Here is a 23,588-nt window from a genome sequence, read left to right as displayed (position 1 = left end):
GCCTGTAATCCCTGCACTTTAGGAGGCTGAGGCGGGTGGATCATGAGGTAAAGAGTTCGAGATGAGCCGGGAAACATGGTGAAATCCTGTCTCTACTAAGAATACAAAAATTAGCTGGGTGTGGTGGCACCTGCCTGTAATCCCAGCTATTCGGGAGGCTGAGGCAAGAGAATCACTTGAACCCAGGAGGTGGAGGTTGCAGTGAGCCGAGATTGCACCACTGCACTCCAGTCTGGGTGACAGGGCGAGACTCTGCCCTGAAAAAAAAAAAAGAAAAGAAAAGTTCAGGTGTGCAGCATACAACCCAAACAGCCGTTTAGGGCAGTCCTGTGAGGGGCGGGTATAGTAGCCTTGGGGACTTTGAGGTCCTCATTCAGAATCTCCCCCACCCCTCAAAGTGCTCCAATGAGGCTGTATTGGTGGCCACCTTCCACCCCACGGACCCCACTGTGCTTATCACCTGCGGGAAATCTCACATCTACTTCTGGACCTTGGAGGGGGGCAGCTTGAGCAAGCGGCAAGGCCTCTTTGAGGTGAGTGCCAGGGGTTTGGGGGACAGGCTGGCCCTGAGAGAGGTAGTTAGGGACAGGCAGGGAGGTAGCAAGATCCCCCAGAGGGTGGCAGGGGTTTGGGATTACAGGGACGCTGAGATGTTGCCTGCTGGGGCCTCAGTTTCTTTCTCCATACCACGGTGATGATCCACCTTAACTCTGGAGTTAAGAGGGTGACCGGGCACCATGAGGTGGAAGAATCACCTGAGGTCATGGCTGCAGTGAGCCGTGATCAAATGATCACTCCAGCCTGGGTGATAGAACGAGACCCTATCTCAGAAAAAAAAAAAAAAAAAAAAAGTTGTGAGGATTCAAAGGGATGAAGAGTACAGCAGTCCCTAGCAGATAGTAAATGGTCAATAAATGGGTACTGTGGCAAGGTGGCTCTCGCCTGTAATCCCAGCATTTTGGGAGGCTGAGGGGGGAGGATCCCTTGAGCCCAGGAGTTCGAGACCAGCCTGGGGAACATGGTGAGACCTCATATCTACAAAAAATACAAAAATTAGCTGGGCATGGTGGTGCGCACCTGTAATCCCAGCTACCTGGGAGGCTGAAGTGGGAGGATCGCTTGAGCCCAGGAGGTTGACTGCAATGAGCCATGATGGTACCACTGCACTCCAGCCTGGGTGACAGAGTGAGATCCTGTCTCAAAAAACAAAAACAAAAACAAAAACAAAAAACAGGGGTGCTGCGGTTGTCGATATGATGGATAATCAGAGAACTCAGAGGCTGCCTGGCTGAGAGAGCCACAAGCTGAGTGGGAAGCAGAGGGTGGGAAGACACAGGGCTTCCTCCCATAGGGCTCATTGCCTTTGGTGAGAGATGGGGCTTCCACCCCAAAAGAGAAGCCCAGAGAGCAATGGGCACGGAGATGAAACAGAGACACTGAGAAGGTGGAGTGAGGCAGGGAATGGGACCTAGAGAGACAGACTGGAGATGAGGAGGGAGGAGGAGAGACAGGATGAATGAGGCGCCGACAGGAGGGGAGAAGTCAGGGGGACCAGGCTGGGTGCGGTGGCTTACGCCTGTAATCCCAGCACTTTGGGAGGCCGAGGCGGGTGGATCACTTGAGGCCAGGAGTTCAGACCCGCCTGGCCAACATGGCAAAACCCCATCTCTACTAAAAAAATATGAAAATTAGCCAGGCGTGATGGTGGGCGCCTGTAATCCCAGCTACTTGGGAGGCTGCAGCGGGAGAATCGCTTGAACCCGGGAGGTGGAGGTTGCAGTGAGCCGAGATCACGCCACTGCACTCCAGCCTGGTGACAGAGCGAGACTCCGTCTGAAAAACAAAAACAAAAACAAAACAAAATTAGCCGGCCATGATGGCGCAGGCCTGTAATCCCAGCTACTTGGGAGGCTGAGGCAGGAGAATCGTTTGAACCCGGGAGGGGGAGGTTGCTGTGAGCCGAGACATGCCACTGCACTCCGGTCTAGATGACAGGTGAGACTGTATCTCAAAAGAAAGAGTCAGGGGGACCAGAGAGAGGGCAGGAAGTGGGCCCAGGGGTAGGAAAGCGAGACAATTGTGGTCAGAACCTCTAGGCCACCGAAGCACTGCAGGCCGGATGGAGGCAGGTGGGAGAAGGGATGCTCCACGCAGAGCCTTACCCCAAACGCATAGATAGAGGGGATTGCCTGGCCACGGTCCTGGGTGACAGATGACCTCTGGGAGGCTACCTGCTTCAGGGACGCTCTGACACCTTCCTTTCCTCCCCCACCTTAGAAACATGAGAAACCGAAGTATGTGCTGTGTGTGACCTTTTTGGAAGGTGGCGACGTGGTCACGGGGGACTCTGGGGGGAACCTCTATGTTTGGGGCAAAGGTCAGTGTCACCCCATCTGTTTGGTCCCCAATCCAGTCTTCCGAAACACTCCTGGCTCTGCCTCCCTTCGTGGAATGCTGCTTGTGTGGAATGAGTGTAAATGGATGTCCGATTCCAACACCCTCGTCAAGGTTCAGCTCAAGTATCCCTATCTCCAGGAAGTCTTTATTGACTCCCCCCTGCCTTGCTCTCTGGAAATCCCTTGTTAGGGATCAAGTCCAGATTATCAATGAATGGGTTAGCTCAGTTGTGGTTAGATGATGAATGGATGGATGGGTGGATGGAAGGAAGGACGGATGGTAGATGAATGGATACATGGACAAGTGCTTTGTCCCAGCGTGTGGATCAATGAATAAGGGAATGAAGGAATGAATGAAGGTGTGATCCTAGGAAATGGATGGAAGAATAAGTAAATGAATGTGTCATCCTCCTTAAAGGGAGAGTGACTGGGTAAAGGAACAAATGAGTGGTTGTTACCACTAATGGCTAACTATGTTAGTGAATAGGTTTTGTCTCAGGCAGTGGATCTATACAGCAATGAATGAATGAGTGAATGAGTGAGTGAATGAATGAATGGTTGTTTCAGCCAACAGATTAATGTGTTATGAAGAACAGATTGTTCCAAGAAGTTAATCAGTGATTGGATGAATAAATGACTTGTCTTAGCCAATGGTTGGGTGAAGAAATACTTGCTCCAACCAATGGATGACATTATTAACAAACTAATGGGTTGAGGCTGGGACAGTGGCTCATGCCTGTAATGCTAGTACTTTGGGAGGCCAAGGCAGGAAGATTGCTTGAGCCCAGGAGTTCTAGACCAGCCTAGGCAACATAGTGAGACCCCATATCTACAAAAAATTAAAAAAAATAATAACAACAACATGCTGGGCGCAGTGGCTCACACCTGTAATCCCAACATTTTGGGAGGCCAAGGCGGGTGGATCACCTGAGGTCAGGAGTTCGAGACCAGCTTGGCCAACATGGTGAAATCCTCTCTCTACTAAAAATACAAAATAATTACCCAGGTGTGGTGGCATGCACCTGTAATCCCAGCTACTTGGGAGGCTGAGGCATGAGAATTGCTTGAACCCGGGAGGTGGAGGTTGTAGTGAGCCAAGACTGCACCACTGTACTCCAGCCTGGGTGACAGAGCAAGACTCTGTCTAAAAAAAAAAAAATTAGCTGGACATGGTGGTGGGCGTCTGTAATCCTAGCTACACGGGGCGGGGGGGGGCGGTGTTGAAGCAGGACAATCGCTTGAACCCTGGGCAGAGGTTGCAGTGAGCCAAAACGGTGCCACTGCACTCCAGCCTGGGCAACAGAGCAAGACTCCATCTCAAAAAAATAAAAAATAAAAATAAAAAAGAGAGCCCAGCTCACCTGGAGGAAGTGATACCACATTTGAGTCTTGAAGGATGGGAATTAAAGAGAATTATTGTTTCTTCCTCTCCTACCTTGGTCTCCTCCCTGACCTCACAGCCTTCAGCCTCACCACCTTCAATTTGGTTTGTTCCCAGAAGCAAATGTAAATCTGACCCAGTCCCTCCCCTTCCACTGCTCCCAGGTTCCCTTGTGACAAGTCCATGCTCCTTACTGAGGCCTCCAGGACCCTGCCTGGTCAGGCCCTGCTGTCTCCTGCCTTGACGTGCATGCCCTTGTACGTTACACTTAATCACACCACATCCCTATGAGTTCCCTCAATTATCCATGTTCTCGCCTACTCTCTGCTTTTTGCAACAGAAACTTGTTCCTTCCACTTGGAACATTTTCCCGCCCTCTCTTGTCCCAGCTGACTCCTACCCCACCTTCAGATCCTTGCTCAGCCATCTCCTCCTCCAGGAAGCCCTCCCTGACTCACCTGGCTGAGTGGAGCCCTCTATGGGATCTTAGTCTCCTGGGTGTGTGCCTGAGTCTTTTGGGCCTGAACACCTGGGGTTGGCGCTGACTTGTAGTGAGCCCTGCAAGGATAGGGTGTGAGGTTGCCTTGGTCACCACTGTGTCCCCATATGAGCCTGGGCCCAGAGCAAATACTTGTTAAAAAATTATTGATTGTGGCTGGGCACGGTGGCTCACGCCTGTAATCCCAGCACTTTGGGAGGCCGAGGCGGGTGGATCATGAGGTAAGGAGATTGAGACCATCCTGGTTAAAATAGTGAAACCCCGTCTCTACTAAAAATACAAAAAATTAGGTGGACGTGGTGGCGGGCACCTGTAGTCCCAGCTACTCGGGAGGCTGAGGCAAGAGAATGGCGTGAACCTGGGAGGCGGAGCTTGCAGTGAGCCGAGATTGCACCACTGCACTCTAGCCTGGGCGACACAGTGAGACTCCGTCTCAAAAAAAAAAAAAAAAAAAAAAGAATTATTGATTGAGTAGGTTAATGGATGAAAGAATGGATAGGTAGATTGCCAGATGGGTAGATAGACGGGTGAATGGTGAATGGGTAGATAGATTGGAAAATAGAAAATGGGTGGATGTTTGTTTTTTGGGTTTTTTTGTTGTTGTTGTTGTTTGTTTGCTTGTTTTGAGATGGAGTCTTACTCTGTTGCGCAGGCTGGAATGCAGTGGCGCGATCTCGGCTCACTGTAATCTCCGCCTCCCGGATTCAAGTGATTCTCCTGCCTCAACCTCCCAAGTAGCTGGGACTATAAGGGCATGCCACCAAACCCAACTAATTTTTGTGTTTTTAGTAGAGACGGGGTTTTACCATGTTGCTCAGGCTGGTCTTGAACTCTGACCTCAAGTGATCCACCCACCTCGGCCTCCCAAAGTGCTGGGATTACAGGTGTGAGCCACCGCGCCTTGCCAAAAATGGGTGGATGGAAGGATGGATTAACTGGTGAATGGTAGTTGAATGAAAGAGAGGATGGGCTGGTTGAGGTGGCTAGCACCTGTAATCCTAGCACTTTGAGGGGCTGAGGCAGGAGGACTGGTTGAGCCCAGGAGTTTGAGACCAGCCAGGGCAACATAGTGAGACCTCATCTTTACTTTTAAAAGTTTTTAGGCTGGGTGCGGTGGCTCACGCCTGTAATCCCAGCACTTTGGGAAGCCGAGGCAGGCAGATCACATGAGGTCAGGAGTTTAAGACCAGCCTGGCCAACACAGCAAAACCCCATCTCTACTAAAAATACAAAAATTAGCCTGGCATGGTGGCGAGCACCTGTAATCCCAGCTAGTCGGGAGGCTGAGGTGGGAGAATCACTTGAACCCTGGAGGTGCGGGTTGCAGTGGCCAGAGATGGCACCACTGCACTCCAGCCTAGGGGACAGAGCAAGACTCTGTCTCCAAAAAAAAAAATTTTTTTTTTTAATAAAGAATATTTTTTTAAGACAGGGTCTCACTCTAGCGCCCAGGCTGGAGTGCAGTGGTTGCCATCACAGCTCACTGCAACCTCTGCCTCCCAGTATCAAGTGATCCTCCTGCCTCCCAAGTACCTGGGACTACAGGTGCCCACCACCAGGCCCAGGTAATTTGTGTATTTGTTGTAGAGATGAGGTCTCGCTATGTTGCCCAGGCTGCCCTCGAACACTTGAGCTCAAGTGATCTCGGCTCACTGCAAGCTCTGCCTCCTGGGTTCATGCCATTCTCCTGCCTCAGTCTCCCAAGTAGCTGGGACTACAGGTGCCCGCCACCACACCTGGCTAATTTTTTGTATTTTTAGTAGAGACGGGGTTTCACCGTGTTAGCCAGGATGGTCTCCATCTCCTGACCTCGTGATCCGCCCACCTCGGCCTCCCAAAGTGCTGCGATTATCGGCATCAGCCACCGCACTCGGCCAGCCTGCGCTCTCTCTCTTTTTTTTTTTTTTTTGAGACGGAGTCTCGCTCTGTCGCCCAGGCTGGAGTGCAGTGGCGCAATCTCAGCTCACTGCAAGTTCCGCCTCCCAGGTTCACCATTCTCTTGCCTCAGCCTCCCAAGTAGCTGGGACTACAGGTGCCCACTACCACGCCCAGCTAATTTTTTGTATTTTTTTAGTAGAGATGGGGTTTCACCATGTTAGCCAGGATGGTCTCGATCTCCTGACCTCGTGATCCGCCCCCCTCGGCCTCCCAAAGTGCTGGGATTACAGGCATGAGCCACTGAACCCGGCCGCCTGCCCTCTCTTTTTAAAAAATTGTCTTTATTAGGTTGGGTGCCATGGCTCACGCCTGTAATCTTGGCACTTTGGGAGGCTGAAGCAGGCAGATCACTTGAGTCAAAGAGTTCGAGACCAGCCCGGCCAACATAGTGAAACCCTGTCTCTACTAAAAATACAAAAATTAGCCGGGTGTGGTGGCACATGCCTGTAATCCCAGCTACTCCAGAGGCTGAGACATGAGAATCGCTTAAACCCAGGAGGCAGAGGTTGCAGTGAGCCAAGATCAAGCCACTGCACTCCAGCCTGGTCGACAGAGGAAGACTTTGTCTCAAAAACAGAAAACAAAACAAAACAAAACAAAGCAAAACAAAACGAGAGAGGGCAAATGAATGGATGAGAGGTGGGTTGATGGATGGATGGCAGGGTGGCTGACTGGATGGATCAGTAGAGAGATGGGTGGATGAATGGCTAGGGTGATGGATGGATAGATAGTCTGGTGGATGGATGGGTGATGAATGGATGAGTCGATAGTGTTCATCTAACAGACCAGTAGATAAGTGAGTGGATGGATGGTTGGGTGGGTGTATGGGTCAAAGGGTAGATGGGTGGATGGGTAGATGTTAGTTCAGATGGTTTAATGAATAGATGATAAGGTATTGTATTTGAGTGGGTAGGTGGCAGGTGCTTGGGTGGTTGGGTGGGTGGAAGAGCAGATAGAAAGGTCGAAAGGTGGGGCCGGGCACGGTGGCTCATGCCTGTAATCCCAGCACTTAGGGAGGCCAAGGCGGGTGGATCACTTGAGGTCAGGAGTTCGAGACCAGCCTGGCCAACATGGTGAAACCCGTCTCTACTAGAAACAAAAAATTAGCCGGGCATGGTGGTGGGCGCCTGTAATCCCAGCTACTTGGGAGGCTGAGGCAGGAGAGTCACTTGAACCCAAGAGGCAGAGGTTGAAGTGGGCCGAGATAGCACCAGTGCACTCCAGCCTGGGCAACAGAGAGACTCCGTCTCAAAAAAAAAAAAAAAAGGTGGAAAAGTGGGTGAGAATGGATGGACATAGGCTTGAAAGTTCAAGATGCTTTCAGGGGTCAGCATAGGGGTGGCTTCTCCCTGTTGACCCTGCCCCTGGCCACCCTGCAGGTGGGAACCGTATCACACAGGCGGTGCTGGGCGCCCACGACGGCGGCGTGTTTGGGCTCTGCGCCCTGCGGGACGGGACGCTGGTGTCTGGAGGGGGCCGTGATCGGCGGGTGGTCCTCTGGGGTTCTGACTACAGCAAGCTGCAGGAAGTGGAGGTGAGGAGGGGCAGTGGGCTCAGATGGGGGTAGAGAGGCCCCCCCGATCTCACCAGGGCTCCCAACGCCAGACCCTCCTCCCCACAGTATGTCACCCCACACCCACCCGTGTGCCTCCTACTCATCTTCCCTCTTATCTGTCCACCCAGGTCCCTGAGGACTTTGGCCCCGTGCGCACCGTGGCAGAGGGCCACGGAGACACACTGTACGTGGGGACCACCCGCAATTCCATTCTGCAGGGCTCCGTGCACACAGGCTTCTCACTGCTGGTCCAGGTGCGCCTCTCTCCTCTGCACCCCTCCCCTCTTCCCAGCTCTTTCCCTGGCCTTCCCTGCATCATCCACTCCCCCTCCCCACTCCCAGTTCTCCTCACCTCCCTGCTCTGTCCCTTCTCTGACCTGGCCCTGACCCAGGACCCCTTCCCAGGATCCAGCAACCAAGAGTTTAACTCCAAGCACAGCAGAGGGGCCCCAGGCCCCTGCTCCAACTGTGCTGCCTCCTGCCACTCTGATTGGGGGTGGCACCCTTCAGGTTGGTGAGTGTCCCTACAGGTTGTCCCACAGCTGCAGACACCCTGGCCACACACCTCTCAGACTCCAGCTCCACGGATTGGGGAAGGTCCTGCTGGAGTCTGCTTGCATTTCTTCTCGAAGCTCAAACGCCTGCTCCTCCCTTCCTGGCCTCCTCCCTCCCTTCCTTACCCCTGACCCAATTAAAGAACTCACCTACCGGGAAGCACTATATTTATACATTTTTTTTTTTCATTTGTGAGACAGAGTCTCGCTCTGTTGCCTAGGCTGCAGCGCAGTGGCTCAATCTCGGCTCATTGCAAACTCTGCCTCCCGCTTCAAGTGATTCTCCTGCCTCAGCCTCCCGAGTAGCTGGAATTATAGGCATGTACCACTACGCCCAGCTAATTTTTGTATTTTTAGTAGAAATGGGTTTTCACCATTTTGGTCAGGCTGGTCTCAAACTCCTGACCTCAAGTGATCCACCCACCTCAGCCTCCCAAAATGTGGGGATTACAGGCATGAACCACTGCACCCAGCCCATACTATTATATTGGCTATTATAATTATTAATCATAATATTAATATTACTTTGGGAGGCCAAGGCAGGCAGATCACTTGACATCAGGAGTCAAGACCAGCCTGGGCAACATGGTGAAACACCATCTGTACTAAAAATACAAAACATTAGCTGGGCATGGTGGCGTGTGCCTGTAATCCCAGTTACTCAAAAGGCTGAGGCAGGAGAATTGCTTGAACCTGGGAGGCAGAGGTTGCAGTGAGCTGAGATCCTACCACTGCACTCCAGCCTGGATGACAGAGTGAGATTCCGTCTAAAAAAAATTTTTGTTATAAATATTAATAGTTAGACATTTCCATTTTGTGACCACATTCTCTGAATTATCCTCATGTTTAGCATTTTATTTATTTATTATATCACCCAGCCTGGAATGCAGTGATGCCATTTCGGCTCACTGCAACCTCCGTCTCCTGGGCTCAAGGGATCCTCCTGCCTCAGCCTCCCAAGTAGCTGGGGCTACAAGTGTGCACCACCACAACTGGCAAATTTTTGTATTTTTTGTAGAGATGGGGTTTTGCCATGTTTCCCAGGCTGGTCTCGGACTCCTGAGCTCAATCTTCCTACCTCAGCCTCCCAAAGTGTCGGGATTACTGGCGTGAGCCACCGCACCTGGCCAGCATTTTCCATCCATGATTTGAGTGAGCACAGGAATGCTATGAGGCACACATACCAATTGGCCCCATTTTACAGGCGATCAAACTGAGGTCCCAAGGAGATGTCACCTGCCTAGATGACTGCGCTCGGTCAGTAATAGAAAGCCGAAGGTCAGAGCCATCAGGTTTAGTGCCCTCCATGAGGTCCCTCAGACTTCTGGGCTCTGTCTGGATGCAGGCAGACTCCAGAAGCACCTTCCCAGATCCTTGGAGCTGGAGACCTGGGAGGTGTGTGGCCAGGGTGCAGCCTGTCTGACCCCTGAGATCAAGGTCTGAGCCACCATGCCCTCCTGCCTCCCACTGTGCAAAGAAGAAAGCAGAGGTCCCTGGAGAAGGGGCAGGATTTGCCTTGAGTCACACACCAGGGCATGGGTTCAGATGCCCAATTGAGGCCCCCTTCAGACATACTGGGAAAGGTCTTCCCTGGGTCCCGCTGGGGCAGGGTGAGTTGCTGGGGATCATCTAGCATTTGTCTGGCATTAGTGTTGAGTGGGAAAAGGCCAGGGCTGCTGTCTCCATCCTGCTGTCCTCCCTTTCCACCAGGGCCATGTGGAAGAGCTGTGGGGCCTGGCCACACACCCCAGTCGGGCCCAGTTTGTGACCTGCGGGCAGGATAAGCTGGTGCATCTATGGAGCTCAGATTCCCACCAGCCCCTGTGGAGCAGGATCATCGAGGTAAGGGGCCTGGGGACTGGAAAAGCACCATTCTAACAGAACTACCTTTCCCCCTGTGTCAGGGCTCAGCACATTGGACTGAAACCAAACAAGGTCTTTTTTTTTTTTTCTTCGAGGTGGAATCTCGCTCTGTCACCCAGGCTGGAGGGCAATGGCACGATCTCGGCTCACTGCAACCTCCGCCTCCCGGGTTCAAGTGATTCTTCTGCCTCAGCCTCCCGAGTAGCTGGGATTACAGGTGCACACCACCATGCCCAGCTAATTTATGTATCTTTAATAGAGACAGGGTTTCACCATGTTGGTCAGGCTGGTCTCGAACTCCTGACCTCGTGATCCGCCTGCCTCGGCCTCTCAAAGTGCTGGGATTACAGACGCCAGCCACCAAGCCTGGCCCAAACAAGGTCTTTTTAAGCAGGGTGGGGGTTTCATCTAGGGAACTGGGTGCTTAGAAGCTCTCTCAGAAGGGTTGGAGGAGTAGGTTCTTGACTGGAAGGGAGCCCAGGACGACACCGAACCATCCTGTCAGGGGTGCCGCCATGAGGAGGGGGGAGTCAGGAGCCGCTGAGTTCAAGGAAGGTGTGACTGCTGCAACAGTCAAGTGTAGAGCTACACTGTCCCATAGGGTAACCACTGGCCACACATGGCTATTCACAATTAATTAAAATGTAAACAGAATAAAAATTTCAGCTGGGTGTGGTGGCTGACACCTGTAATCCCAGCACTTTGGGAGGCCGAGGCAGGTAGATTGTGTGAATCCAGGAGTTTGAGACCAGCCTGGGCAACATGGCAAAACCCCATCTTTACAAAAAATGAAAAAAAAAAGCAAACAAAAATTAGCCGGGCGTGGTGGTGGGCACCTGTAATGTCAGCTACTTGGGAGGCTGAGACAGGAGAATCGCTTGAACCCAGGAGGCGGAGGTTGTAGTGAGCTGAGACCGTGCCACTGCACTCCAGCCTGGGCAACAGAGTGAAACTCCATCTCAAAAAAATAAATAAAAATTAAAAAAATAAAAAACAAAAATAAAGAGTCTTAAAATTCTAGATGCCCTTTGTCCCAGCATTCCCACATCTAGGAAATTATCTAAAGAAGTCGTCTTGGATGAATAAAGCTGTGGGAATTTAGAAGAGGAGTAAGGAGGGATCCCGGGACAGGAGTGACAGGAGGAATGTTTTCTGTTCAGGCTAACATGCTACAGAAATGTAAAGAGGAATGGCTGCCATGGTGTCTGGGGTGGGGGTGTCCCAAAGGACAGCAGAGGGAGGGGAGAGCCCTCATGCAAAGATTAGACTTGGCCCTGAGGCAGGAGAATGTCCAGATGGACATGGGACCCCAGCTCTGAGCCCTGCCTCTTCTCTCTCCCTTCTCAGGACCCTGCCCGCTCAGCCGGCTTCCACCCCAGTGGCTCTGTCCTGGCTGTGGGTACAGTGACTGGCAGGTAAAGCTGAGGAGAGCATTTCGGGAGGCCTTCTCTGCTCCCTGGGGAACTGGCCCTTCTTCCCTCTTTCCTACTTTCCCAAATCCCACTATTTACCGAGCCCTGATCCCTCATTATTCCTCTGGCTCACTGCAGCCTCTGCCTCCCAGGTTCAAGTGATTCTCCTGCCTCAGCCTCCCGAGTAGCTGGGATTACAGGCGCCCGCCACTATGCCTGGCTAATTTTTTTTTATTTTTAGTAGAGACGGGGTTTCACCATGTTGGCCAGGCTGGTCTCGAACTCCTGACCTCAAGTGATTCGCCTGCCTCAGCCTCCCAAAGTGCTAGGATTACAGGCGTGAGCCACCGCCACTGTACCTGGCCTTGTTTTGTTTTGTTTTTTGAGGGGACAGAGTCTTGCTCTGTCGCCCAGGCTGGAGTCCGGTGGCGCGATCTCAGCTCACTGCAACCTCTGCCTCCCGGGTTCAAGCAATTCTCGTGCCTCAGCCTCCCAAGTAGCTGGGATTACAGGCACGTGCCACCACGCCTGGCTAATTTTTGTATTTTTAGTAGAGACGGGGTTTTGCTATGTTGACCAGGCTGATTTCGAACTCTTGACTTCAAGTGATCCACCTGCCTCGGCCTCCCAACGTGCTGGGATTATAGGCCTGAGCCACCGTGCCCAGCCCAGGTCACTTCTGGGGTCCCTCTGATCCCTCCCTTAGACCCCACAGATTGCGGCCCCTCTCTGTCAGATCAGCTCACCCCTCCTCCCCCCACCACGCCCTCTCCTTCAAGATGGCTGCTGCTGGACACGGAGACCCATGACCTGGTGGCTATCCACACAGATGGCAATGAACAGATCTCAGTGGTCAGCTTCTCCCCAGGTAAGCGGCAGGCCTGGGACACCCAAGCGGCAGGGCCAGGGGACAGAGGCTCAGAGCTCTTGGCAGGGGGAGGGGTGGAGCCTGCGAAGCGAGGCCTAGGAGGGATGCAGTGGGGATGGAGCTGGGGACTGTCGAGGGGGCTGAGTCTGGGCGAGGAGGGGGTGGAGCCTGGGTGCCTCCTCATAGCCCCCCTCCCCCTCCCCCAGACGGGGCGTACCTGGCCGTGGGCTCCCACGACAACTTGGTGTACGTGTACACGGTGGACCAGGGCGGCCGCAAGGTCAGCCGCCTGGGCAAGTGCTCGGTGAGTGGGCAGTGGACCCCAGCCCGCGCCGCCACCCCGCCCAGGGGGTGCAAAATTAACCAATTTTCTACCTCAAGGGAGCGCAGCTTCAACACTCAACTGATTCTGCCCTGATCAGAGCAAGGAGTCTTGGCCCCGTCCACACATTCACCACCTCGTGTGTTCTAAGCCCGCCCCTTTGTGTAGCCCCGCCCCCACGTGCTAAGCCCACCATCTGTGTAGCCCCGCCCCTCACGTTCCGAGACCGCCCCTCTGTGTAGCCCCGCCCCTCAACATTCAAAGCCAGCTCCTCCGTGTCTAGCCCTGCCCACCTGTTCTAAACTCCCATTGTGTTCTAAGTGCTTTTTGTCTAGCCCTGCCCATCACAGTCTGGCCCCGCCCACAGTATTCTGGCCCTGCCCCCATACTCCAAAGGCCTGTGTATCCTTCCTTTAGTCCCCTTGTGTTCTCGCCCTACCTCTGTATTTGACCTTCCACTTTCCTGATTTAATCCTGTCCCCCTCTCCTTGGTTCCGCCTCTGCAGCTCTAAAACCATCCCTTCCCTCCCCCGCAGGGCCATTCCAGTTTTATCACCCACCTGGATTGGGCCCAGGACAGCAGCTGCTTTGTCACCAACTCCGGGGACTATGAGATTCTGTACTGTGAGTTCTCCGGGACCCAGAGACATTACTTCCTCCGTCTCATTTGCAGACTTCCCTGAGTTCTGGGAGGGCAGGGAGGAGCTTCAAGCCTCGCTCCCTTGGTATTCAAGGCTGTTTCTGATTTGGAATTTAGGGACCACTGGCTTCTCATTTTCTCCCTGGTGTACCCCACTTTTAGTCAACTCCTCCCCTTTCTGGTCGGATGGGTAGGATGCAGGTTTCTTTTTTTACATTTTTAATGTTTGATGATGATTATTATTATTTTTATTTTTTTGAGACGGAGTCTTGCTCTGTCCCCTAGGCTGGAGTGCAGTGGCGCGATCTCGGCTCACTGCAAGCTCCACCTCCCAGGTTCAAGTGATTCTCCTGCCTCAGCCTCCTGAGTAGCTGGGATTACAGGAGCACACCACCATGCCCGGCTAATATTTGTATTTGTTTTTTTTTTTTTTTTTTGAGATGGGAGTTTCCCTCTTGTCTCCTAGGCTGGAGTGCAATGGCACGATGTCGGCTCACTGCAGCCTCCGCCTCCCGGGTTCAAGCAATTCTCTTGCCTCAGGCTCCTGAATAGCTGGGATTCCAGGTGTCCACCACCACGCCCAGCTAATTTTTAAAATATTGTTAGTAGAGACAGGGTTTCGCCATGTTGACCAGGTTGGTCTTAAACTCCTGACCTCAGGTGATCCGCCTGCCTCGGCTTCCCAAAATGCTGGGATTACAGGCATGAGCCACCACACCTGGTCTAATTTTTGTATTTTTAGTAGAGATGGGGTTTCACCATCTTGGCCAGGCTGGTCTCGAACTCCTGACCTCAGGTGATCCAGCCAGATGCTGTGGCTCATGCTGCCTCCTGGGATTACAGACGTGAGCCACCACGCCCAGCCAGATGCGGGTTTAAAAGCAGATGCTCCTGCTTACGCTGCGGGCTGTGAACACCCAGCATGTGATGCCTTCTCAGCCAGTCCTGACAGGTAGAATGAGCCCTGGGACCTTAGCCTCCTCTGTCTTGGACCTCAGCTCCGATTGTCTAAAAAAGGGATGGGTTTACTGGGTACTTCTTCCAACTCTGAATGTCTCCTCCCATTTTCTGCCCCAGGGGACCCGGCTACCTGTAAGCAGATCACCAGTGCGGATGCTGTGAGGAACATGGAATGGGCCACAGCTACTTGTGTCCTAGGGTTTGGGGTGTTTGGTGAGTTCTGGAATGAGAGAGGTCTCACTGAGGACAGTAGTTCTGAGAGACATCCCCGCTGGTGGTTTCCAGAGTCTTACTGCTTACCTTCAGTGTGGGAAGCTCACTGCTTTACTGCATGTGGGCTGTATTTGTGTAAGAGGAAAGGGTAGGGTGAGATGACTCATTAGAGCTGTAATGAAATGAAACCAAACGGGCGTGGTAACTGGCCAGGAGAGATCCACACTGCCGGTGCCCTAGCCACCCATTCATTCAGGCACGAATGAAGCAAACACATATTCCCTGAGCAGTTCTGTGCCTGCCGTGGGCTTGGCAGTGACCATGACTGAGGGCCCTGCTCTCCTGGGGCTCTCAGTCCAGTGGGGGAGGCAGACTTGTCCCCAGACAGTGATGACCCAGAGTGAGCAGGTCTGAGACAGGGAAACCCAGGGTGGGGCATCTGGCCTACTCTTGGAGGGAATCAGGGAGGGCTTCCTGGAGGAAGAGACATCTGAGCTAGGACCTGGAGGATGAGGAGTTACTTTCCAGGGCAGTGAAGAAGGAAAGCAGTCTCTTGGCAAAGGGAATAGTACATACAAAAGCCCAGGCGTGACACAGAACTTGGCATTTGGAGAAATGCAGGGAGGCAGGGTGGCCAAATCATTACAGAGTTTAACAGGAGCACTGATGAGGGATGAGGCTGGAGCAGTGCATGGGGCCTGCTGAGCCTTAGAACCACAGGCTTTCTTCTAAGATCACCAGGGAGCCATGGAAGGGTTTTAAGCAGAGCAGGGGCAGGCTTGGATTCACATTTTAAGGTCATTCTGACTCATATCCTCGGATAGATACAGGCTAGGTCGGAACAAATTAAGGTGGCTGGAGTGGCTATCTGCTCCTCTTGGCGGTCCCTGGCTCCAGCTGACATCTTACCACTTCCCTCCATCTTGCCCACAGGGATCTGGTCTGAGGGGGCGGACGGCACTGATATCAACGCTGTGGCCCGCTCCCATGATGGAAAGTTGCTGGCTTCAGCTGATGACTTTGGCAAAGTTCACCTGTTTAGCTACCCCTGCTGTCAGCCTCGAGTGAGTCCCTTGGGGAGATGGGGATGGACAGGGGTAGCAAGCAGGGGTGGGGACAAGATTCAGGCAGCTCTGGTCCAACCCCACCCCTTCTCTGAGCCTCGGTTTCCCCATTTGTACAAGGAGGACAGTAGTCTTGATCCCAAGGGCCTTTCTTAACCCAAAGGTGGATGAATTTCAGTGTGTCATGGTGAAGACCTGGTTCTCTGAAGTTCTGAGCAACTGCAATTCTGAGCTCTTTGGTTCTTTTATCCTTGTTAACTCAGTAAATATTTATTGAGCACCTACTATGTACCTAGGCATAGGATATACAACCAGATCTTACGAGTTTTTAAGGGAGGCCAAGACCAGTTGCAGTGGCTCACACCTGTAATCACAACACTTTGCAAAGCTGAGGCAGGAGGATTGCTTGAGGCCAGGAGTTCAAGACCAGCCTGGGCAACAAAGTGAGACCCCATCTCTACAAAAAACACACAAAATTAGCTGGGCATGGTGGTGCACGCCTGTAGTTCCAGCTACAAGGAAGTCTGAGGTGGGAGGATTGCTTGAGCCCAGGAGGTTGAGGCTGCAGTGAGCCATGATTGCACCACTGTACTCTAGCCTGGGCGACAGAGCAAGACTTGGTCTCAAAACAAAGACAAAAACAAAAAAAAAAGCTGGACGTTAATTTTACCATTCTCTGGTTCTAACAGAAGAGGGATTGTTTCAGCATTTTCCTAGGAAATTTTCATGCATAAAGGCAGAAAGACTAGTACAGGACTCCTCCTGTACCTGTTACCCATGTTCAACTATTACCAGATTTGGTATATTTATTTCATTTGTTTCTTCTTTCTCCTTTCTCTTCTTTTTTTATTTTTTATTTTTGAGACAGGGTCTCACTCTGTTGCCCAGGCTGGAGTGCAGTGGCATGGCACAATCTCGGCTCACTGCAGCCTTGACCTCCTGGACTCAAGCGGTCCACCCACCTCAGCCTTCTGAGTAGCTGGGACTACAGGCGTGCACCACCACACCTGGCCAATTGTTGTATTTTTCATAGAGATAGGTTCTCTGTTGCCCAGGCTGGTCTTGATCTCCTGGGCTTGAGCAATCCTCTCCACCTTAGTTTTCCAAAGTGCTGGGATTACAAGGCGTGAGCCACAGCACCTGTCCTGGTCTGTAGTTTTAAGAAACTGCATATGTGGCCGGGTGCAGTGGCTCATGCCTGTAATCCCAGCATTTTGGGAGACCAAGGTGATGGATCACCTGAGGTCAGGAGTTTGAGATCAGCCTGACCAACATGGTGAAACCCTGACTCTACTAAAAATACAAAAGTTAGCCAGGCGTAGTGGCAGGCGCCTGTAATCCCAGCTACACAGGAGGCTGAGGCAGGAGAATTGCTTGAACCCGAGAAGTAGAGGTTGCAGTGAGCCAAGATCATGCCACTGCACTCCACTAAGCAACAATGCACTGAGCGATAGAGTGAGACTTTGTCTCAAAAAAAAAAAAGAATACAAAAATACAAAAATTAGCCAAGCCTGGTGGTGCACGCCTGTAATCCCAGCTACTGGGGAAGGTGAGGCGGGAGAATTGCCTGAACCCGGGAGGCAGAGGCTGTAGTGAGCCGAGATCGTGCCACTTTACTCCAGCCTGAGTGACAGCAAGGCTCCGTCATAAAACAAAAACAAAAACAAAAACAAAAACAAAAACAAAAAAACCCCACACACACGAAAACGCATAGGTTATCTTTTAGCCCTCTAAATTGAGCATTCATGCCTAAAAAAATAAGGATAATTCTGGCCAGGCCCGGTGGCTCACGCCTGTAATCCCAGCACTTTGGGAGGCCGAGGCAGGCGGATCACCTGAGGTCAACAGTTCGAGACTAGCCTGGCCAACATGGTGAAACCCCGTCTTTACTAAAAATGCAAAAAAATTAGTCATGGGTGGTGGCGGGCACCTGTGATCCCAGCTACTCAGGAGGCTGAGGCAGGAGGATCACTTGAACTTGGGAGGCGGAGGTTGCAGTGAGTTGAGATTGCACCACTGCACTCCAGCCTGGGCAAAAGAGCGAGACTGTCTCAAAATAAGAAGAAGAAGAAGAATTCTTACATATCCACAACCTCTGACCACTCCTAATTAACATTAATTTCTTCTTCTTTTTTTTTTTTTTTTTTTTTTTTGAGACAGAGTTTCACTCTTGTTGCCCAGGCTGCAGTGCAATGGCGCGATCTTGGCTCACTGCAACCTCCGCCTCCTGGGTTCAAGCGATTCTCCTGCCTCAGCCTCCTGAGTAGCTGGGATTGCAGGCATGCACCACCATGCCTGGCTAATTTTTTATTTTTCAAATAGAGATAGGGTTTCTCCATATTGGTCAGGCTGATCTTGAACCCCCAACCTCAGGCGATCTGCCTGCCTCGGCCTCCCAAAGTGCTGGGATTATAGGCGTGAGCCACCACGCCCAGCAACATTAATTTCTTACATGCCTCATCCCTAGGAAGGCAAAAACAAAACATTAATTCCTAAATATGATCTCATAGCCAGTACATAATCATATTTCCCTGATGTGCCCCAGACTGGCCTTCTATGGTTGGTTTGTTTGAACCAGGGTCCAAACCACATTTGCTTATGTCTCAAATCTCAGCATGTAGAATAGCCTTCCCCACGTGCATGCTATTTCTTCTATTTATGCCATTAACTTGCTGAATAAACCAATTCAGTTGCCCTGCTGGGTTTTTTGTTTGTTTGTTTTTGTTTTTTTTGACAGAGTCTCCCTCTGTCGCCCGGGCTGGAGTGCAGTGGCACGATCTCGGCTCACTGCAACCTCCACTGCCTGGGTTCAAGTGATTCTCATGCCTCAGCCTCCCAAATAGCTGGGACTACAGGCGTGTGCCACCACGCCCGGCTAATTTTTTTGTATTTTTAGTAGAGACAGGGTTTCACCACGTTGGCCAGGCTGGTCTTGAACTCCTGACCTCAAGTGATCTCCCCATCTTGGCCTCCCAAAGTGCTGGGATTATAAGCGTGAGCCACCACGCCAGGCCTAATTTTGTATTTTTAGTAGAGACGGGGTTTCACCACGTTGGCCAGGCTGGTCTTGAACTCCTGACCTCAAGTGATCCACCCCCACCTCAGCCTCCCAAAGTGCTGGGATTACAGGCGTGAGCCACCATGCCCAGCTGTTCTGTTGGTTCTTTTTTGTTTGAGACAGAGTCTCACTCTGTCACCAGGCTGGAGTGCAGTGGCACAATCTCGGCTCACTGCAACCTCCGACTCCCTGGTTCAAGTGATTCTCCTGCCTCAGCCTCCAAAGTAGCTCGGATTACAGGCATGCGCCACCACGCCCAGCTAATTTTTATATTTTTAGTAGAGAACGGGGTTTCACCATATTGGCCAGGATGGTCTTGATCTCCTGACCTTGTGATCCACCTGCCTTGGCCTCCCAAAGTGCTGGGATTACAGGCGTGAGCCACCACGCCTGGCCTCTGTTGGTTCTTAAACAAAGGGCTTATTAGCCCTGGTAACACTGGGACACCCCATCGCTATAAAAGTAAAAAAAATTAGCCAGGTGTGGTGGCACATATCTGTGATCCCAGCTACTTCTTGGGAGACTGAGGTGGGAGGATCCCTTCAGCCCAGGAGGTCAAGGCTGCATTGAAGCTGTGCTCATGCCTAAGTGACTTCACTCTAAGTGATTAAAAAAAAAAAGAGGAAGAGCAGAGAAGAACCGGGTCAAGACAAGAGGACCATGATGGGGTGGCATTGTCCCCACTGACCTTTCTTCACTTACTTCTTTCCTTATAACAGGCCCTCAGCCACAAGTACGGTGGACACAGCAGCCATGTGACAAATGTGGCCTTCTTGTGGGATGACAGCATGGCCCTGACCACAGGGGGCAAGGACACCAGTGTTCTACAGTGGCGGGTGGTCTGATGCGTCCAGGGAAGAGTCAGGTGTCAGGGCAGGAATTCTATTTTCGGGAGATGTCTATTGCCGAGTAGAGTAATATATACCCAGAGTATGTCTATAGCAGAGGGGGTTATGGGGGCGGGAGGGTAGACTGACAGACAGAAGTCTCTATTTATCCGGGTGGGAAGAGGGAGTCACATCGCTTTGGGGATCCATCGGTGTTTGGTTTGGGGTGTTTTTTAAGTTTTTTCTTTTATATCATCCAGAAATAAAGACACGTACACTAAGGTGTGTCAGGGTCTATGTATTTGTACGGTATGTGCCTACACAGTTGTGTATGTGTATGGATGTGTGTGTGTGTATTAGTGTATTAGCCCGTTTTCATGCTGCTGATAAAGACATACCTGAGACTGGGCAATTTACAAAAAAAAAGAGGTCTATTGGACTTATAGTTCCATGTGGCTGGGGAGGCCTCACAATCATGGTGGACAATGAAAGGCACATCTTACATGGCGGCAAACAAGAGAAGAGAGCTTGTGCAGAGAAATGCCACTTTTGAAAACCATCAGATCTTGTGAGACTCATTCGCTATCAAGAACAGCATGGGAAAGACCTGCCCCATGATTTAATTACCTCCCACCAGTTCCCTCCCACAATGCCTGGGAATTCAAGATGAGATTTGGGTGGGGACCCAGCCAAACCAGATCAGTGTGTTACAGTGCTTATGATGAGGGACCATTGTTACTTAGGTCTTCATTGGATGCAAGCAATAGAAACCATCTTGCTCTAACTTGGATTAAAATAAAACTTTCTGGCTGGGTGCGGTGGCTCACATCTGTAATCCTAGCACTCTGGGAAGCCGATGCAGGTTGATCACCTGAAGTTAGGAGTTCAAGACCAGCCTGGCCAACATGGTGAAACCCTGTCCCTACTAAAAAAATACAAAAAAAATTATCCAGGTGTGGTGGCGGGCACCTGTAATCCCAGCTACTCAGGAGGCTGAGGCAGGAGAATTGCTTGAACCTGGGAGGCAGAGGTTGCAGTGAGCCGAGATCGCACCACTGCACTCCAGTCAGGGTGACAGAGTGAGACTCTGTCTCAAAAAAATTAAAATAAAAAAAATTTTTTTTTATTTGAGATGGTGTCTCGCTCTGTCGCCCAGGCTGGGTGCAGTGCCATGATCTTGGTTCACTGCCACCTCTGCCTCCCGGATTTAAGCGATTCTCCTGCCTCAGCCTCCTGAGTAGCTGGGAATACAGGTGCATGCCACAACACCTGGCTACTTTTTGTATTTTTTTTCTTTTTTCTTTTTTAGACGGAGTCTCACTCTGCCGCCCAGGCTGGAGTGCACTGGTGCGATCTTGGCTCACTGAAAGGTCCGCCTCCTGGGTTCATGCCATTCTCCTGCCTCAGCCTCCCGAGTAGCTCAGGCTACAGGCACCTGCCACCATGCCCGGCTAATTTTTTTGGTATTTTTAGATGCGGTTTCACTGTGTTAGGTAGGATGGTCTCAGTCTCCTGACCTCGTGATCCGCCCGCCTCAGCCTCCCAAAGTGTTGGGATTACAAGCGTGACCCACTGCACCCAGCCTGTATTTTTTAATAAAGAGTTTTCACCATGTTGGCCAGGTTGGTCTCGAACTCCTGACCTCAGGTGATCTGCCTGCCTCAGTGTCCCAGAGTGCTGGGAATACAGGCATGAGCCACCACACCGGGGCTGATCCTTCACTTTTTTAAAAGCCAGCACCCTCTACAGTCACATCGTCTTAGGTGCCAGCCATTTGAACCCTCCCTTTCTGAACTTGTCCACTCGCGAACTCCTCATCAGCCAGCAGTGACCAGACCTATGCTGGAGATAGGAGACCAGTGAGACCCAAGCCATCACCACCCTTAGGGCAGAAGGGACAGGGAGGGAATTTGTTACCCGTCTCCAGGGACAGGCAGAGTTCCCAGAGGAGCTGTGGTTCAGAGGAGGGGGCCACGGCCACTGTGGGACTAAGGGAAGCAGAAAGGGGCCCAGGAAGTGAGTGTACGCTGACCTCTCTCCACCGACCCTGTGGATGGAGTTTGCACTAGGCCTATCCTATCACCCTTAGGTCTAGAAGACAGTTTTCTGCCGCTCTTGGGTCAAAGCCTCCTCTCCTCCTCCCCTCACTTCCCACCTTTTGTCCCTTCCCCATTGCCCAGGTTCTGGGAAAGTGGCCCAGCGCTGCGGAAGCGGCCTTTTCATCGGGCATCCGGGTGCTCTTTCGACCCCTCGTGGCCAGTCTTGGACCTGCATGGAAAAATGCGCCAAGAAAGTTCTGCTAGAAAAGTGCTGGTGATTCTCCACGTGACCTTCCTCCGCGCCCCCAGGGTCACTCTCAGCCTTCCTTCCCCAACTCGGGGCCCTGGGAGACCGCCGTGTGCAAATTCTATCCGCAGGGTCGGTGGAGAGAGGTCAGGGTATTTGCTTCCTGGGCCCCTCCCTGCATCCCGCACTCACAGTGGCTGTGGTTCCCCTCCTCTGAGCCGCAGTTCCTCTGGGAACTCGAGCTGTCCCTGGAGACAGGTAACAGACTCCCTCCCTGTCCCTTCTGCCCTAGGCTGGCGATGGCTTCGTGCCCACTTCGGATGGTCCCTTGGGGCCGCCCCATCCTTTGTGGCTTTCTCCACTCTGCCCATCCCTCTATAAACTGCCCATAAATGCTCCCAGTTAAACTCGGAGTGGCCACTTGCTTCCCTCCAGGACCCTGATCGAGTCTCAGCATAAATTTAGGATGAGCCAGAGAGAGAAGGGGACCCTAAGCCCACCAATGAGCATTCAGAATTTATCTTTTTATTATTATTAGTTTTTGAGTCAGTCTCATTCTGTTGCCCAGGCTGGAGTGCAGTGGCACAATCCCAGCTCACTGCAACCTCTGCCTGCCAGGCTCAAGCGATTCTCATGTCTTAGCCTCTCGAGTAGCTAGGGCTACAGGTGTGCGCTACCATGCCCAGCTAATTTTTGTATTTTTAGTAGAGATGGGGTTTTGCCATGTTGGCCAGGCTGGTCTTGAACTCCTGGCCTCAAGCAATCCACCTGCCTTGGCCTCCCAAAGTGCTGGGATTACAGGCGTGAGCCACCGTGCCCGGCCTGAAGGAAAAAAACATTTATTCCTGGACTGGCGTGGTGGCTCACGCCTGTAATCCCAGCCCTTTGGGAGGCCGAGGAGAGCGGATTACGAGGTCAGGAGATCTAGAACACAGTGAAACCCTGTCTCTACTAAAAAATACAAAAAATTAGCTGGGCGCGGTGGCGGGCGCCTGTAGTCCCAGCTACTCGGGAGGCTGAGGCAGGAGAATGGTGTGAACCTGGGAGGCGGAGCTTGCAGTGAGCCAAGATCGCACCATTGCACTCCAGCCAGGGCGACAGAGCGAGACTCCGTCTCAAAAAAAAAAACAAACAAAAAAATTTATTCCTATGAGTGTTGTTGGTCTCTTGGATCTTCGTTAACCTGCTCACTTTGGCTGGGTTTGGTGGCTCTGGTAATCTCAGTGCTTTGGGAGGCTGAGGCGGGAGGATTGCTTGAGCCCCAGAGGTAGAGGCTGCAGTGAGTTATGATGGAGCTACTGTACTCCAGCCTGGACAAAAGAGTGAGACCCCATCTCTTAAAAGAAAAATCCCTGAGAGGAAGGGGGTAATGTGGTTCACAGAGGTAAAGTCACCTGTCCAAAGCCACACAAGATTATAAGAATAGCTATGTTTTTGTTTGTTTTATTAATTAATTAATTAATTAATTAATTTTTGAGACAGAGTTTCGCTCTTGTTGCCCAGGCTAGAGTGCAACAGCACGATCTTGGGTCACTGCAACCTCCACCTCCTGGGTTCAAGTGATTCTTCTGCCTCAGCCTCCCGGGTAGCTGTGTTTACAGGCATGTGTCACCACGCCCGGCTAATTTTGTATTTTTAGTAGAGACAGGGTTTCTTCATGTTGGTCAGGCTAGTCTTGAACTCTTGACCTCAGGTGATCCGCCTGCCTTGGCCTCCCAAAGTGTTGGGATTACAGGCATGATCCAGTGCACC

General features: G+C 51.8%; 1 protein-coding gene across 16 annotated transcripts in view; it reads left to right on the top strand.

Moving 5' to 3' along the window:
- The window catches only part of EML2 (EMAP like 2), a 38,318-nt gene extending 18,487 nt beyond the window's left edge, over positions 1–19,831 (top strand). For 11 of the 16 annotated variants that reach the window (XM_016936227.4, XM_016936226.4, XM_016936228.2 and 8 more), the window contains 12 exons: positions 399–533; positions 2,278–2,377; positions 7,594–7,748; positions 7,898–8,023; positions 10,034–10,165; positions 11,534–11,601; positions 12,378–12,466; positions 12,673–12,770; positions 13,325–13,412; positions 14,506–14,601; positions 15,535–15,665; positions 19,443–19,831. In XM_016936227.4, coding sequence (XP_016791716.3) covers positions 399–533; positions 2,278–2,377; positions 7,594–7,748; positions 7,898–8,023; positions 10,034–10,165; positions 11,534–11,601; positions 12,378–12,466; positions 12,673–12,770; positions 13,325–13,412; positions 14,506–14,601; positions 15,535–15,665; positions 19,443–19,568 — 1,344 coding nt within the window. In that variant the 3' untranslated portion in view covers positions 19,569–19,831. The remainder of the gene's footprint in view (positions 1–398; positions 534–2,277; positions 2,378–7,593; positions 7,749–7,897; positions 8,024–10,033; positions 10,166–11,533; positions 11,602–12,377; positions 12,467–12,672; positions 12,771–13,324; positions 13,413–14,505; positions 14,602–15,534; positions 15,666–19,442) is intronic. The other 5 variants (XM_063801910.1, XM_016936230.4, XM_063801911.1 and 2 more) reach the window with 2 other exon arrangements.
- Positions 19,832–23,588: the final 3,757 nt, after the last annotated feature.

The sequence above is a fragment of the Pan troglodytes genome, chromosome 20 (assembly GCF_028858775.2).
Source record: "Pan troglodytes isolate AG18354 chromosome 20, NHGRI_mPanTro3-v2.0_pri, whole genome shotgun sequence".
NCBI lineage: Eukaryota > Metazoa > Chordata > Mammalia > Primates > Hominidae > Pan > Pan troglodytes.
Note: the sequence above shows the minus strand (reverse complement) of the source record. Positions and strands in the feature narration are given on the sequence as shown.